We start from the raw sequence: 18,442 nt of genomic DNA, 5'->3' as shown, positions 1-18,442 counted from the left end.
TAATGACCACATCTACTTTTGTTAAAAGCCAAGCTATGATTTGTCATAGAATCCAAAAGAAAGGAGATTGAAACATTTGTTTGTAGTTAAAGCTAAGATCTTAAGGATTTTTCATTCTTAAAAATTTTAATAAATAGATATAAGTAAAAATATTAAGTGCAATTAAAAGTAAATATTTGTTTTTATTAATATTTTGCAATTGATATTGTATTTTACATTACTTAGTACGTACCAATATTTAAAATATATAAAATATATATTTAATAATAAATATATAATATTTTTTATTGTTTTGTAATCAATACCTTTTTATCAACATATCCTTCAATTATTCCCTAGAAAATATTTCATTGAATAACTGCAGCCTACGATTCATTCCTACTTCACAATTGGAAATGTTAACTTCATTATTACATACATTTATGTTATTATCATCAAATTCGGGAAAATTCTACAAATCATCATTATCAATGCAATAATTGTGTAGTATGCAAGCTGCTACCACAGTATTAGTGATAAAATTCATATCACGATATTCCGTAAAAAATTTAATACGGCGAAAACGTCCCTTCAATCGCCCAAAAGCTCTTTCGACGACTATACGAGTAGACGAATGCATAAAATTGAATTCTGTTTGTTGAGGCGTCAAATGTCCGTTATCTCGAAAGGGTGGAACGAGCCATAGTAAACATGGGTATGCTGAATCACCTAACAGAAATGTCTGATCAGGAAACAATACTTCTTTCTGTGGTAGCTGTTTCATATAAAAGTGATCTTCTAAACACACGCGCGTCGTGAAGAGAACCAGGTTCACCGCAATATATGTTAATAAAACGAATATCTGAATCTACAACAGCTTGTAAATTGATAGAGAAAAATTTCTTCCTATTGCAATAATCCTGTGCATTATAAGGTTTTATAATTTGTATGTGTGTGCTATCTATTGCGCCTAGCACATTTTGAATTCCTCGTTTTAAACTAAATTTTTCACATGTAATCATAACTTCGTGTTCTTGTGGCCATTTAATAACCATATTTACTTTTGTTAAAAGCCAAGCTATAACTCGCCGAACAACCCGAAAGACAGAGGAGATTGAAACATTAAATCTGTCAGACATAGTTCACAATGGTTCTGTATTAGAAATGAATAAAAAAATTAAAAAACTGAGCTTTGCTGATATTGGTCTTACGCCAAAAGAATGTGATGGAATATATCCTGATAATGTTAATTCCTCAATTAAAATTGATGCGTTATATCGAGTTAACTGTAAATGTTCTTTAAATTCTAAGTCTGTCCACGAATCAATAAGTTGTAAATAATTTTCAATACGATGTCTTCTATTATTCATTAAATATCGCATTAAAGGAAACAATAATGCATCTTCATTTTCCTCTTCAATATAATTTTCCTCTTCAATACTTGACGTTTCATTATTATCATTGCTGTTCAATATAATAGTGCTTGACTCATTACTACTCGAACTGCTTGTCATTTCCATTAATTGATTAATCGTTGCCCAATCCATCTGTAAAGATCAAAAATCAAAATCACAAATTGTAAATGTCTTTATTAAGATTATGCTTTTATTAATTTTAAAATTTATTTTGTAGAAACTTAATCAATAAGTTAGTCATAAAATGTTTTACAATATTCAATATGTAAGCACGTTCTTCCTTCAAAACACAATGTATCGCTGCATAGTCGGACACAATAACGCTATAATTCACCTAGAAGTAACAAAAAAAAATTGATTATTCAGCTTAGATTCAAAATTTTCATATGTAGCTCAGATTCGACTAACAGAGATTCAATACTAGATTAAGTCGAATCTTACCTGATTCGATTTGATTTATATTCTTCGCACTTTACTTATATCTAGATCTATAGTATTAATTCATGTTTTAATAACAACACTTACATTGGTTTTTGGTAGTGAAATGTAAAACTGAATCAATCCAATTTTAGCTTTCTCAATATACTTCGGGCTGTTAACATTACATGGTTTCTGGGTAAATATTAATCCATCTACTAATTCACTTTAACGGTACCTTCTAATTTCTTTATCACCTTAATATCCTATGCAGAGAATACATATATAAATTTATATTAATTTGCTCATCTACTAAATAATACAATAGTACTACAAAAGCAGTATATATACACCACACACACATAAAAAAAATTTGCTCTTACGTAAGTCAACTGACACTTCTTTCCCTTCTGTAGTCTTTAATACTGTGTCCATTTTAGTTTCAGTTAGCGCTAACTAGTGACTACACCGGAAACTAAAAGGCGTTTCAACAAGCACCCAAACACTGTGTTCAATTGTGTGACACAGTGCCTATCTGTGTCTCCTTGTCGGAAAGCTCCCATTAACCCTTCCTCGACACTGCGGGTCAATGTGACCCGGCTGTGTCGGTTGTGTCGTTTGTCGAGAAAATTAAATTTATATTAAAAGTGCCAAAAAGCCGTTATAATGGCTTATAATTATCGGAAACGTATTCGGCTCGATGTAGTGGAGAAAGAAGACGAAGATTTAGGCGGAGAGGCGTCTGCCGACGAGGACAATGTATCGATACATTCGAATACAGACACGTCGAGCTCAGACTACAGCGATGCCGAGGACACAGAAAACACGAGTTTGAACGAACGCATAATGACCCAAAGTGAAAGTTCTCGTGGACGACCTGTTTTATTGCGGAGCAAAAACAACCAAAAATGGAACACGAAAGAACGTACTCGAGTATCTGGTAAGTAAAAATTTCAATTTTATTCATTTCTTCTTCTTTGTATTTCTTTGACTCGTTCTCTTTCTGCCTCTCCTCCTCGCACGTTCTCTACATACATACACAACGAACTGAATGTTTACTTCCGATTGTTTGTGTAGATCGAGTACAGGAAAATCAAAACATGCCAGGACCTAGAAACGGAGCTGAAAACTGTACTACACTCCAAGAATTTTGGAACATTCTTTTCGACGAAGAAATGCGTAATATGATTGTGGATTGCACTAATAAGCAAATAGAGGATGTCTGTTCCCACCTGATGGCAAATGGTGTCGTGATGCAAACTTATCACCATACAACGGATTCGACAGAATTCAACGCTTTTATTGGATTACTTTATTACAGCGGACTGTGGAAATCCATTCACGTGAACGCTGATGAACTTTGGAGTCATACAAATGGAAACAATCTGTACCGGTGTGTTATGCCAAAAAACCGTTTTGTATTTCTTGCAAATTGTTTACGTTTTGATATTCGAGAAAATCGGTCAGCAGATGATAGACTCGCACCTATTAGAGAGCTGTGGGAGAAGTTTATTGCTCACTGCGAGTATTATTACAATCCAAGCGACAAACTAACTGTCGACGAACAGTTGCTATCTTTTCGAGGACGCTGCAAATTCCGAATGTATATGAAGTCAAAGCCAGATAAATATGGCCTGAAAATCATCACTCTAAATGATGCAAACACATTTTATCTGGTAAGCTACTTTACTTTTATTTGTTATTTGTACGTAGCATGTTATGAGAAATGTAATATTACAAAACTATTATTTTCTTTTTAGATAAACGCGATTCCATACTTAGGCAAATCAGGCCATGCTGCTAATGAATCATCAGAATTTTTTTTCAAAAAAGTTACTACCCCCATCCACGGTACGAACCGATCAGTAACTTGCGACAATTGGTTTACGTCAGTACCGCTGCTTATAGAAATGTCCAAGGAGCCTTATCTAATGCAGCTAACTGGAACAATTCGTAAGAATAAGCCGGACATCCCGAATGAATTCAAGCTCGCGTCGAAAACTGTACCTCATTCAAAGTTTTGCCACTCAGAAAATGTAACGTTGGTATGCCTAAAAAACACACGCCTAAAAAACACAAAATTGTTTTATTGACAAGTACAAAAATCACGACAAACAAGATAGGCGATAAACAGAAACCGGAAATGATTTTATTTTATAATAGAACGAAAGGAGGCACTGACGTTTTTGATCAACTTTGCCACTCATTCACAACCGCTCGAGGGACAAAACGTTGGCCAATGAGATATTTTTTCGGCATACTTGATCAAGCGTTAGTGAACTCAAGAGTTTTATTGAAATGCAAAAACGCCGAAAGCAACACCGCGAATCTCACTATTCAAGTTTACGTGAAAAACCTCGTTATGTCATTAGTTACGCCACACATTCGCGAAAAGTTGACCAATATCTACCTACGAAATGATTTACGTGTTTCTATATTTATTTTAAACGAAAGGCCCCAACATCCGGAACAAGCCAGGCCGAAATTCGATAAAAGAGTCCGATGCTCACTTTGTTCCGCGAAAGACAATAAAACTAAAATGAAATGCCCCAGTTGCTTGCGCGCGATGTGCGAGACTCACCGGGCTTATATATGTAATGACTGCGCTGGAGATTCCGAATAAATAAAACATTTTTTGGCAAAATATTACTTAAATTTGGTTTTATATTCCATTTTCCACGAAAAAATGTACGGATTTTTTTGTTCAAAAATCACCAATGTTCACCTAGCGAAATAAATATACTTTTTAAGGAGAACTTTACAATACATATTTTTTACGTAATTAACTATGTTTCGAGAACCTACATTTCAAATTTTAGCTCATTCTATTAAAAATTTAAAAAAATACAAATTTTTTCGTAAAACATCATTTTTTCAAAAAAAAATTTTTTTCGCGAATTTTTTTATAAGCATGTTAATAATTTTTAATATTTTTTTATCATCGGATATCGTTTAAGTATGTCCAAAATATACGTCAGAATTTTTACAGGTCGATCGGTGCATTCATGACTGAATGGCGAGCGATCAAAGTTCGTCTCGGGTCACATTGACCCGTAGTGTCGTATTTGATTGAAAAAAAAGGTGTGTCGAGGAAGGGGATTCGGAGGTTACACGGGAGTTTACGACGGAGGAAACTCGATCAACCACCGATGAGGCGACTCCATCCGCACCGGAGCGACTGCAGTCATCGAGTTTCGACACGCCGGAAAAGGACGCAGCGAGGAGACTTGACTGAGCCAACAGCGTTCCGTAACAAGGTTTTAGCAAAAGCTTTATCAATTTTTATTTTATTTGTTTCGTTTATTTATTTTCGTCGTTGGCCTACCTACCAACGAGCGTTAATCGCAGTAATGGCTTAATTAGCAGAGGTATTTTCCAAATCGATCAAAGATCGTTCAGTTCTACTTAATTTCGTTTTATTATAATTATATCAGTAAGTCTGTGCGACTCGTGAAGTCGATAATTAAATTTGTTTTCTTTCCGGACTTAATTAGTCCATAATTAATCTCATCAATTATCTCGCATTCAACACGCCTATGAGCGTCGAGATATCCATTTTTATTTACAATTCAAGTCATTATACCGAAGTATATGACTTTGCTTAACGTTTAATCCGCACATGTATCATACACGCCATCGGTGCACCTTAAATCGACCTGTACTACTTAATTTATTTCCTTTCGATCTGCGACATCTCGCTTATCGTTTGATTTCATTTCATTTTGATCCGCGACACTTTGCGTAGTTGCGTATTGTTGTTTCAGTGCGATTGAACGTGCATTTGCGTCACTTGCGCTTAAATGACACGGGGAGATAGGACGTGAGCCATTTGGCATATGTCATACTATATATACATCGTCGACACGCCATTTTTACGCAACGGCACGGAAGCCATTGCGAATTTCAGCCGCTCCGTTTCACGGATACGCAAGTGGGGGTACGGGCTTTTGGCCCCGCGTATAGTTGCGCCGCCGGGGGAAACTTCGAGGGCGCGTCAACCGCTGATTGGTCGAAGCGCTGACGAGCGATGCTGGTGGGGGCATCGAGGCCCCGAACGAGTTTCAGGGAGACGCAGCGTGGTGGGAATAGACATGGTGTGCCAGCGTTTCGAGCGTCTCTCTCTAATTTTCTCCCCTCTCACTTATTTTCTATTCGTTTGGCAAAACAGGTTAACCAACCTTGTTTAACTCTGTAAAGTTGTTATAACTGAGCTGTATAACCAATTCTAATTTCAATATATGAAAATTATCAAGACCTAATAATTAATGTTAGGAAATGAATAAGAAATCAATTTTATAGGAATGAAAAATCACAACTGAAAATCATTATTTAACAATTTTTGTTAAATTTTATAAAAACGTGAATTAAATTATTGTTAATTTAGACATACGATCACAATCGTTATTCTCTAAAAATAAAGCAATATTTTATATAAATATTGATATTATAATGTCGCTATTTGAACAAGTCTTTTCAATTGGAAGCTGTAGCAGTCGCACTCGGCGCAGGAATGGCCGTTGATATACATTCTTTCGTTACAATACGTCGATATTCATTCACCGTTTGTATAATTTATTTGGAAATGAGTTTCGGCTCAGACGTTTGACCACTTGGTGAAATTAGAACTGGAGGCAGCGGGAATAGATAAGAGTGTTTTCTCCGCACATTTTACTCGTCACGCAGCTACATCCCTCGCAGCAAGTAAGGAGATTAGCTTAGACGAGATCAGGCGCACAGCTGATTGGAGCAGATCGTCCGATGTCTATGCTCGATTCTATAATCGCCTGATACTTAAGACCTCTCTTTTTTAGAATACTATTTTAAGTGATCTTTAGTTTTATCATATTACAACCTCTTGTGTTTATATTGTTTACCATACGTAAATCTGCGCTTTTTATTTTATGGTTAATTTGTCTTTTAAGGAGTTTATAATCCCTTAAGTTAACTTCTTTTGTTCCAACGATAAAAAAATGTAACAAATAGAATTTTCTTCTTCTTTAATATACAGGGTGTCAGGTAACTACCGCCCGTGGTTTCATGGATTGATAGATCAAGTAAAACTAAGCAGAAAAGTCCTTTACCATTTTTTAATATTGCCATAGTTAACAAAAAAAAATTAATAAAGTCTGCGAATAAGCGCGTATCACCGCGCGCAAGGACCGCCCGCCGGTCGTCGAGACGTAGGCAGCCGCGGCTGTTGGCGCGGCGCGGTGAGGAGGGAAAAGCAGCAGTAGCTCCGCCCTCGAGTTACTGCTGCTTTTCCCTCCTCACTGCGCCAAGCCTACAGCCGCGGCTGCCTACGTCTCGGCGACTGGCGGGCGGTCCTTGCGCGCGGTGATACGCGCTTATTCGCAAACTTTATTAATTTTTTTTCGTTAACTATGGCAAATATTAAAAAATGGTAAAGGACTTTTCTGCTCAGTTTTACTTGATCTATCAATCCACGAAACCACGGGCGGTAGTTACCTGACACCCTGTATAGAGGTACCTTTATAATAAATCTGAGCGTTGAATAACTACAATTCTATCCATCCGGACAAGACGTAGCATAATTAAGAAATTAAACAAACTTGCAGTAAGGTTCGATTTCAATTGTGCTGTCTCGTCCGGATGGATGTTTTGCGGGGTGTCGGGTGACCAACTTATTGCAGAGCGCATACATACTGCTTGTATTTTATATTAAGAATCTCCCGCTGCCCATAATTAGGCAGCCTAACTTATAGTTTCGGTCCAAGCTCCTTTATTCTTCCAATATCTTGCAAAAATATCTACATTGACAGTCAAAGAATATGAAACCGCAAAAACCATATCTGACAAATTTTCAGACATTATCTTATGAAATAAATATTCAATACTAGGACCACGTGCGTTGCACCTCATGTTCATGGATTCATTGTATGAAGAAAATAAACGAATAGAATTTTCAATATTAGGACAACGCGCTTTGCACCACATGTTCATGGATCCATCGTATGAGAAAAATAAACACAGTGAATTTTCAATATTAGGACAACGCGCTTTGCACCTTATATTTATAGATCCATCGTATAAGAAAAATAAACAAAGAAAATTTTCAATATTAGGACGACGTGCTTTGCATCTTATGTTCATGGGTCCATCGTATAAGGAAAATAAACAAAGAAAATTTTTAATATTAGGACGACGCGCTTTGCATCTCATGTTCATAAATTCATCGTATGAAAAAAATAAACGAAGAGAATTTTCAATATTGGGACGACACGCTATGCACCTCATGTTCATGGATCCATCGTATGAGGAAAATAAACGAAGAGAATTTTCGATATTAGGACGACGCGTTTTGCACCTCATATTGTCATGTACATAGCAATAAAACAAGAGAGTCGAGAAAGCGTCATGAGTGGCGAACCAGCATCAGCATCAGCATCAGCATCAGCATCAGCATCAGCATCAGCACCAGTTGCCTCGAAACCTATTGTATAAATTTTAAATATACAAAAAGTTTCTTTTTTTTTTAATTTCTAATTGATCTGATCAATACAATTTTCGATTGCAAAAGATAACATTGTATCAGATAATGTTATTGTAAATGCGCCAAATAACAAGATATTTAAATACAAATTCTACTACTGCACTATGAATACATGTTGGATAAGATTTAGAAAATTCTAAATTTCTCGTAGAAAAAGATAAAACAGAGAAGAAATTATAAGAATAATAATATATTCTCATAATTTCAGAAACACATTTCTATTAGAAAAAAATCTGATAAATTTTCAATCAGAGTTGTTCAGCTAGTCAATAAGTAGCTTTCATTAATTTGATAATGATTATTTTGAATGCAATAATTTAGATTTGATTAACATTGATAGTAAACACTGCAACTATCTCTATCATCATCTTTCAATTTATATTAGTAAAATCAACAAATACATAAATAGTCTTTTAATAATAGTATATTATAGTATTATACAGTGTTATCTGCTGATTAAAACTAATATAATTATCTATTCTTATTTATTTATAAGAACACAATTCTTGGATTAATTATCAGTTGATAACTGACAAGAGAGATTCGGTCTTGATTTTATCTTAAATTTCTCATAATACAATCTTACTGCTTTTTCAAGTTGTAAAGATAAAGAATTTAATTTTCGTCCGTAAATATTTCTTGCAATCGTTTTCTTTAAAAAAAAAAAAAGCTATTTTAGCTTTGTAGATAGTCAATTCCGTTTAAGATCTGGATGATTTATTAAAGTAAGCTCTTCAAGTTCTTTCAGCAATTCATCTTCCTTTTTAATCTTGTCTAATTGATTGATTTCAAACTATTTTTCTGATTTCAACTGCTCTTTCAATTTAGAAATTTGATCTAATTTCTGTGACACAAATCAAAATTATTAATGTAAATCTAATAATAATGTAAAAAATAGAAAAAAGAAACTATTTAGATGCTATACTTACGCTTGATACTTTCTTTTTCTTATTTTTTTCAAGATCATCAGTTAAATTTTATTTTGATACTTGTTATTATATTTGTAACATGTTCAATGACAGTAGGATTGTTAGACTCCAGTTCTTTTTTAGCTTTCTTTGCTTCTCAATTTTTCTTCATTTTCAATGCAGCTTTGAATGGATTTGTTGTAAACAAATTTAATAAAATTAAGAGATACTTTTATATACGTATATGTTCATATACATAAAAATAATATATATATATGTGTGTGTGTGTGTGTGTGTGTGTGTGTGTGTGTGTGTGTGTGTGTGTGTGTACATGCACACACACACACACACACACACACACACACACACACACACACACACACACACACACACACACACACACACACACACACACGCACGCACGCACGCACGCACGCACGCGCACACGCGCGCGCGCGCACACACACACACACACACACACACACACACACACGTTTAAATTATGTATCGGACCTTGCTTTGGAATTATGAGTATTATGCATACGAGCATTCACCGTATCGTTTTTATATAATTCACATGACATGTACTCTTCCATAGCTTTCATGAAAAACGGATTGTTCGAAGTTGACAATTGTTATATTATATTTTTTTCAATATCGGCATCGTGTTCTTGTAATAAAATTTTATTAACTATTTGCAGCGCAATGTCTGTCTCCTCCACTGACGGACTATTTAACCCTTAAACACACCGATCCTGTAAAATACGGAAACACATTTTTGGGTCTGGGAGACTTTTTCAACTTTGAGAAACTATAATTCTGATTACATTCAATATTTTTCTGTGATTTTTCTTTTAAACAAAAGTTCAAAATCTCAGGAGTGTGACTGCATAATCGGCATTGCCAACAAATAATTTATAGTGAAGTTATAAAAGCAAAACCATCAAGCAAAAATGAGAAATTGGTCAAAAATCCACTTTTCCTTCAAAAAATCATATCTTTGCAACAACAAACGTTTAAGGACTTTCAAATACGGCGTTTTACAGCTAAAGAATCACACTTTCAAAATAAAATTTGGTGAAGTCATTTCTTTTAAAAAGTATAATTGTGTAACATAGAGAATATGAGGTATTTTTTGGCATCTAAAAATCCACTTAAAAAAAAAATCATCTTTGCAACAAAAAACTTTGAGAAATTTTACAATACGGCGTTTTAGAGCTAAAAATTCATACTTTGAAAAAAATTTATATCATTGTCATTTTTATTAAAAAATGTACTTATGTAACAAAGAGAATATGAGGTATTTTTGATTAAATCGTGTCTAAAATTGAAAATTGATGTGTTTTATGATATATTTCGAAAAAACTCCCTTTTCTACATTTTATAGTATTCCAACTTTGGACAGAGTATATGCGAGTAACATCCGCAAACCGACCTGTATCGAACGTATTTTGTCCAGTTTTTTTATGTAAAATACTCACAAAAAAAGTTTCACTTACACACTATATGGATCGCATTAACCCTAACAAAACTTTGCTGCCGTGCCGTTCAAATTCTAGTTGATCAAAAAAGTTGATCAACTGTATCAATTGAAAGAGGAGATTTCAAACTTTTTTTACGTCTTGGTCCGAACTTCGTATCTCATTCCGTCTTCACATAGCAAGCGTTCAAAACATCATATGGGGTCTCTCAGAACCACTTACGTGTTTAAGGGTTAAATATTTCTGATCATAATTTATTTTGTAGCTCAATGTTCAATGCAATCCTTATGTCTGCAATAAATTATAATAAAATATATAAATTCACAATAAAAAAAATAAAACAAAGGTAGTCAGAAACTCTTACCAAGATTATTGTTAATGACTGACGAATAAGGCCATCAATGATTAGAAGCAAAATCAAGAGAAAACTAGAGGATAAGAAAGACATTAACGTGCGGAGACTAATAGAAGATATCAGTCTCACTAAGCATATTACTGTAAAAAATATTAGACAGAATATGGAACTTGAAGATGAACTGTGTCGATGTCTTTTGGCATCATTACATAGAGAACCCTCGACATATGAAGAGGCGATGACGAGCAGCGAAAGAGAGAATTGGAAAAATGCTGTAATAGAAGAACTTGAGTCTATGCAGATCAATCAAGTATGGAGGCTTGTTGATAGACCAAAAGAGACGATGGACGGTAAACGAGCTAATATTATAAATTCAAGATGGGTATTTAAGAGAAAACTAGAAGCAGATCAGTGTTGCCAACTTAGTGCATTACCACTAAATCTAGTGTATTGAATTTTAATTTAGTGTTTTTAATTTCAATTTTTCCACTAAGTGCATTTTAGTGCATAATCTGGGGAATTATTTAATTGTTCAGTGCAAACTTGAGGGAATCAGCTCAGTGAGAGGCAGATCACATGGTTGCGCTCCAAAATTTACTCTAGAATAGAATTGATCAATCAGAACGCAGAGAGTTTAGTCTCTTTTGCCCCAATTGGTCGATTAAATAACGGCCGTAACGCTTGTGTTAGCTATTTCTTCCGCATATTGTTACGTCTGCGGTATGGCATCTCTGAGAGGTTAAGCTCATATCAGACAACTATTTCAAGGTAAAAATTTTATTAATACCTAATTCTAGACCCTAACAGCACAGATCTCCCAGGGACGTCCCCTAGATGAAGTGTGCTGTTAGGGATATACACCTAGGTTAGATTCCAAATAGTACACGTAACCATGATGTAAAAAACAAGGTGAAACAACGCGCATCGTCGGCGGCTCGATGCACGGTAAGAGGCGTGGCTCGATGTGATGAGCCAATGAAATTTGGGTCCAAATATATCCGCGCAATTTAAATACGAAACAATCATATGTAGTCACACATACTTAAAATGTAGATGCTGTTAAAAAAAATAAATATAAAAATGTAAAAATACTTGAAATTTATTAACTTTAACAAAAATCACTGTTGCAATAAACACTGTTGTTATAAACATGAAATACAACAATTTAGCCATACACATAAGCTCATTCTTATAACTTTCCAAATTTCTTCTAATTCAAGTTTACAAAATTTGAAATAACAATTATCACAATTTTTATTAATGTACAAAGTCTCAACCTTACCTTCACATTCTTCTTTTTTTAAGTAGCTTTGAATTTCTTCGATTCACCGATTATCTCCGATTCACGTATAAATGCAAGTATAAATACGTCCCAGTACCGGAGCCGTAGCCATATTAGGCTTGTTTTCTATTCCTGCACTAGACTGCACTGGAACGTTCCTTCTTGCTTTCGCTAACTTTGAAACATCTATCTATTTCATTTTAAGTGTACACTTATTTAGAGAGTTCAGGAACAGAAAACAAACGGATTGAATCTCAAAATTTGGACCCAGTTCTGATTGGTCTAGAGTATGGTCTACTGCGCATCTGGTTACTTGTTTCACCTTTCTTCTTACATCATGCACGTAACATATACTGTATTACACTGAGAGAAAAGTTTAGTATGAGTAACCAAAATTTTGTTACTAAAACTAAAACCTTTTGTTAGTATATGATCAACCAAACCGTTGGTTATCACGTGGATATCAATTCGTTGAATTTATTACAAAACTGTTTTGTATGGTGTTCAGAGATCCTTTGTCGTTATACATAAAATATTTTGTTACCGAAACAAAATAACTATACAATAATAGTATATATCCAAAAAGGCTTTGCTAAAATAAAATAAATACTGTGTTGTTTTAAATAAATTTTTTTCTATAATATTGAAACTCTTTTGTTCTCGTAATTATATTTCTATATATTATATACGTGTGTGTGTACTTACAATTAGTTATAATAAACTTATTTTTATATAATGCACACACATTTTTATTATAATAAAACTACTAAGATTCCACACAATATGTAATAATTAAATGTATACATGTATAAATGTGTGTGTGTGTGTGTGTGTGTTTAGTGTGTATAATATGTATTACGTACATTATTCGTATACATTAATTATTATATATTATGTGGAGATATCAATATATTTTTATTATAATAAACATATGTGTACATTATATAAAAATAAATTTATTAAAATTAAAAAATTAGCAGGTTTTATTTTATAACATATAATTGTTAGTATATATACTAAGAAAAAAATTTTAATAAATGTTTGTTTAAATAGTCAGAAGAAATATTAGCTAAATGTAAATATTTATTTAATGCAAGAATCATTAATTTAATTTAACTATCATGGATTTATTGATCAAATATTCATATATACCGGGAGTAAATATTTCTCAAAATATAAATATTGTACATTATATATACATATATATATACACATATGTATATAAAATATTATCGCTTAACTCCTTTTTCTCTACTTTTAAATAGATATCGTAATAAATAAGATGCAGGACACATAACATTTTATCTTGTAAGCATATTTTATTCTTTTAAAATAACATGTAAAATGTTAGAAGGAGATATAATGATATGTAAGGGTAAAATATTACATAAAGTATTATACGCTAAACATTTCCATTTGTTTGAATATTTTACTTCGTAGCTTTGTACGTGACTGCAAAATTGAATGGTATCCATACATTGTACAATGAAAAATACGTTTTCGTCTTTATCGGCAAATATTAATTCAATTTTTCCAAAAAGTGGAAATATTTCTTCACAAGTAATATTCAAAATAAAACCTGGCTTATAACAAATACCCTTTATATTTACCCATGTTATAGCATGAAATGTTGGAACACTTGGAAAAAATATTTTGAAGTTATGATAATTTGGAAGTTCTGATATTTTTTGCATTGAAAGCTCCTTGCCAAGAGATATGTGGCTTTTTATATCAATGTTTTGAAAAAGTCTATAGCACATCTTTAACTGATGTTTAATCGCTAAAGTTAATGGCAAATTTCGTCTTGAAGAAGAAATATGAGCAGTAATCTTTGATTGTCTGTGTTTTGCTTCGTATCGCATGCACCAAATATTTATTCATGGGCCTACAGATTTCATAACATGTGCGTAATGAAGTAGGAAATGGTGCTTAGGTTTTAATGTATCGTTAAATAAATGTAAATAAAGTTGATGATGCTCAGTAACTAATGCATCTAAATAGTTTATGCAATGTGAAGTAAAAAATGGTGTAAGTAACATAGTTACAATCTTGTTTAAGCAAATGTATAAATTCCAAAATTCATCGTTTTCAGGAACCTTATGTCCAATTATAAGCCCAAAATTAATAACAAACGTTATTGTTTCTGAAGCAGAAAGACCTAGATGGAATTTCTTTAATTTTTCGATTTTCAAAAATGGTGGACGATTTCCTTCGTCAGGACCAAAATCATACGTACCTATTCTATCATTAAGATCTTCTAATGTAAAGGCCTTTGATTGTATAAAATGTAATATTAATTTACACATATCGTATTGACAGACACCTTCAAATACGTCATGCATTATATCACAACTCATATTTTGTAGAACATGAAAAGAATCTAATTGATTCCAAACACATACTTCAGTTAAACCAGTTATAGATACATTATTTATTTGCAAATCATTATTATATTCACTAACTGTACGTAATAATTGTTCATCTTCAGCTGTTTGGTATTTTATTTGATTAAGAGAGGCTTTACAAAATCTGCAAGGATAGTTCGCAATAAAACTTTTTACAAATCCACAAATTTCGTGCACGCCTAAATTATCTCCGATTACAAGAACACATTTTATGTAAATATGTTTACCTTCTTTAGTAATTAATCCTGACTGTTCTAAAATCTGTAATTCATTAATCAAAGGTCGGAATGTAGCTTTATTCCCATGAACTTCCCTGTCTTTACTCAGAAACAATAACGTTAAGAAAATATTATCAAGTTTAGATCGCGCTTCTGGAGGCATGCATGGCAATGAAAAGTATACAGCTCCTACTTTATGAACACCTGCATGACCACCTAACGGATTATTTGTTTCGAAGTCATCATAATAAATTATTAAAGGTAAAACAAGTTTGTCCTGAAATGTATGGGTTAAATGTTTCCACAACTCTGATTGAATTATATTACTTACACAATATGAATCGTTCGATACTTGTTCCATGTAATCTAACATATCTCTTAAAATGTTTGGTACTTCAAGTATTGCCTTAAGAACTTTCATTACAGAAATAAATTGACCTGTGACATTTTTTGGAATTAAAGTAAAAGTATTGTTAATCCTTCTACTTTCCATAATTTGCCCAATTACGTAAGAAACAGGTTCTATGTAACACCCTTTTTGTGAAAAATATTGCATTCTTTTATATTCTGTATCTAAGCTGTGAAAAGGAGTTTTACATTGATTAAACAAAGCTGCATATTCTTGTTTCATAACTGTTGGAGCTTGTAAAGTATTCAAACTTTCGTTCACTTTACTTTCAATCATGTTAACAATACCTTTCACTAAATTAGAAGTAACATCTACAACTATCTGTACATGTTGTCGTGTCATAGAATTATCATTATATAAAAATGATAACGAAGAAGCGCTAACTCTTTTTATGTCTTTAAAATCAAAATTAGAAGAATCAAAACTATTTGGTAAATTTTCATATACATTGACACTATCTACATCTTCATTTTCTAAATTAATATTTGGTTCAACAGATTCAATTTTTATCGCATTTGGACAGGTATGTATATTTTTTTTTTTCATTGAATCCATCGAAAGGATGTTCACGTAATAAATGTTTTTCAAAACGAAATGCAGATTGAAATTCTCGAAAGCATAACGGTTGCTTACAAATATATGTATCAAAAACACTAAAACTATGTTGCAGTTTTAAATGCTTCATTAGTTTTTTATAGAATCCAAATTTATGTTGCATACGTGACAAACATACATATTTGATAAATAACAAAAAAATATTTTAAATATAGTATGAAATATGAAGTACATATAAAGTATAAAAACGTTACTATTTCGTTACTATAACTCTTTAAAAACTTTTTTAATAAATACTAAAAACAAATAGCTTAGTAATATTTTATATTACTTATAACCGTGTAGCATCGTAAAATAAAAATAATTGTAACTTTATATTTCAAAAAATTTCTTTCCGATGGATACAACTTCGGTATTTATCGCGTCAGTGTCGTGCGCAGTTGTCATTTTATACAAACATTTTTGTATTAAAAGCCATACCTGTTCTGATTCTTTAGGATAACAAGCATTTAGTACGAAAAAGCATTTGTAGCATACATCAATAGCTTTGAGGGCACTCTCAATTTTGTATAATATATTATCGATGCAAACGTAGTAGGTATTCACGGAACTAGCGTCATGTCCTACGAAAATAACAAATGGTTGGCAAGTCAAATTTAAAGCAGCTGCTCAATTTCTCTGACGTCGAATACTATGCTCCAGATCAGCAGGACACTGGAATACGAAGAAATAAACATTATTTTCATCTCAACTATAGCAATTATATTTTAACATACATAAAATTTTTTAAAATAAAATATAGAAGAATATAAAAATAATACTTACAGTTACTGATAAAATGAAAGAATTTAATGAATCAGTTATTGTAGGCGTGATGCTTCTTGTACCCATACGAATTTTTATTGTTGGGACACATAAAGCTGGTAATAATTTCAGAAATCTAATATTTCTTTCTTCTAAAATAGAGATATAATTATGAATATATATATTGTAATATACAAAGTAAGTGACAATGTAAGTAACACAGTAAATTTAAATTAAATAATTTTTTGTTACCTTCTGATACATTTTCATTTATTAATTCAACTTCTTTCCCATATACTCTATCTGTAATTATAGTTTTCATAAGAGTATGAATTTTTCTAGAAAATTCCGGCCATTCATTGAATATAGTAACGTTTCCAAATTGTGCAGCAAAATCAGATTCGATCTGAAAAATTATTGAAAATGATGACACACGATTTCTACGAACTGTTTAATGTAACAATATTATTGTAAAAATATTCACTAATGTGTAACCCTGCGGATGCTTCAAAATTGGCCATTTCGTAAAAAGGATATGAATATTTCCATCCCAAGCAGCTATATTCCTTGTTCTAATAAGTCGACTTGCCTCCCAATGTTCAACAACATCAGTCCATGGTTCTTTATTATGTTTCAACCATTGCAAATGAGGTTCGCATATTTTTAAACCTATAATATATCCGTTTATGCATATGTATATATTAAGTTTTCCGACACATAGCACTAATCAAACTATATAAATTGTTTGACTTACATTCAGCATTCATTTCAGATACAATGTTAGTAACTGATGAAACTGCTGTATTGTTACTTTCGGACCTTACATTTATAATTAATCCAGAGATCATACAGTCTCTGCGATTATTGCGATATCGATCGACAAATAACCCTTTACTTATTTTTTTATGCTTTCCTTCATTCAATGGTGGCACATAATAAATTTCCAGTTTTTCTTTAAAGTAATTGACTACTTTTATGGCAAGCTCTTTAATGTGCATATTTTTCAACTCAAGTCTAAGTAACAATTATAAATATGAATAAACATTATTTTATATTCAAATATTTTAAGTTCTATATTTCAAGTATTTCATTTTATTTATTTTATACTAAGTTATATGTTTTAATATATTTGTTTATGTATTTTTTTTGCTCTACATTTTACTTACAGATATGGTTTTTTAGTGATAGCTATAGGTAAATGTGTAATTACCACATCTGATAATTTTTTACGCATTATTGTGTTTAATTGACCGTGCTTTTCATAATGATTTAAAATAATAAAGCCAGTTGTAGTTTCTTTTAAAAACGTTTCCAGATCCTGTACAAGAGAAAAAGTTTTTGACATTTTTATACATGCTATTTTATTAATAAAAGTTTCTGTTATTTTAATGCAATATACTAATTCTTGAAATATTGAATCATTTTTAAAACGTAAAAAGACCAAAATATTATTTTCTAAATAAAATGTTATACGTAAATATGTACCAGATGACGAATAGCATCATCAAGTTTTAATTGATCAATTTCTTCATCTTGATTTATATTTATATTTTCTTTTTGTCCGATAGGTTTCTCATTTGATTGAACGTGACCCTCTGTATCAATGGCTTGTTCAATATGTACGTTATCAATTATCTCAATATTACTGGCATGTTCTATGACAGGATTTATTTTGGATGGCGAAATATCATGTATGTTTCTTT

The 18,442-nt window shown here is 32.2% G+C and overlaps 1 protein-coding gene and 1 pseudogene across 1 annotated transcript; one reads left to right on the top strand and one right to left on the bottom strand.

Annotated features, from left to right (window-relative positions):
* Positions 1–451: 451 nt before the first annotated feature.
* On the bottom strand, positions 452–1,715 carry LOC105198184 (annotated as a pseudogene).
* Positions 1,716–2,477: 762 nt separating this feature from the next.
* On the top strand, positions 2,478–5,046 carry LOC113005065 (piggyBac transposable element-derived protein 4-like). Its single transcript, XM_039447602.1, has 4 exons — positions 2,478–2,751; positions 2,889–3,487; positions 3,572–3,852; positions 4,893–5,046. The coding sequence occupies exons 1-4, from the start codon at positions 2,478–2,480 to the stop codon at positions 5,044–5,046; spliced, it is 1,308 nt and encodes a 435-aa protein (XP_039303536.1).
* The last annotated feature ends 13,396 nt before the right edge of the window (positions 5,047–18,442 follow it).

Source organism: Solenopsis invicta, chromosome 3 (genome assembly GCF_016802725.1).
Source record: "Solenopsis invicta isolate M01_SB chromosome 3, UNIL_Sinv_3.0, whole genome shotgun sequence".
Lineage (NCBI taxonomy): Eukaryota > Metazoa > Arthropoda > Insecta > Hymenoptera > Formicidae > Solenopsis > Solenopsis invicta.
This window is presented reverse-complemented; position numbering and strand designations above follow the sequence as displayed.

Excerpts from the sequence above, each read along its gene's own strand:
- LOC113005065 (XM_039447602.1), top strand. The coding sequence starts at position 2,478 with ATGGCTTATAATTATCGGAAACGTATTCGGCTCGATGTAGTGGAGAAA. Across the intron at positions 2,752-2,888 it reads AGAACGTACTCGAGTATCTG|ATCGAGTACAGGAAAATCAA; the intron begins GTAAGTAAAAAT and ends TTGTTTGTGTAG. Across the intron at positions 3,488-3,571 it reads ATGCAAACACATTTTATCTG|ATAAACGCGATTCCATACTT; the intron begins GTAAGCTACTTT and ends TTTTCTTTTTAG.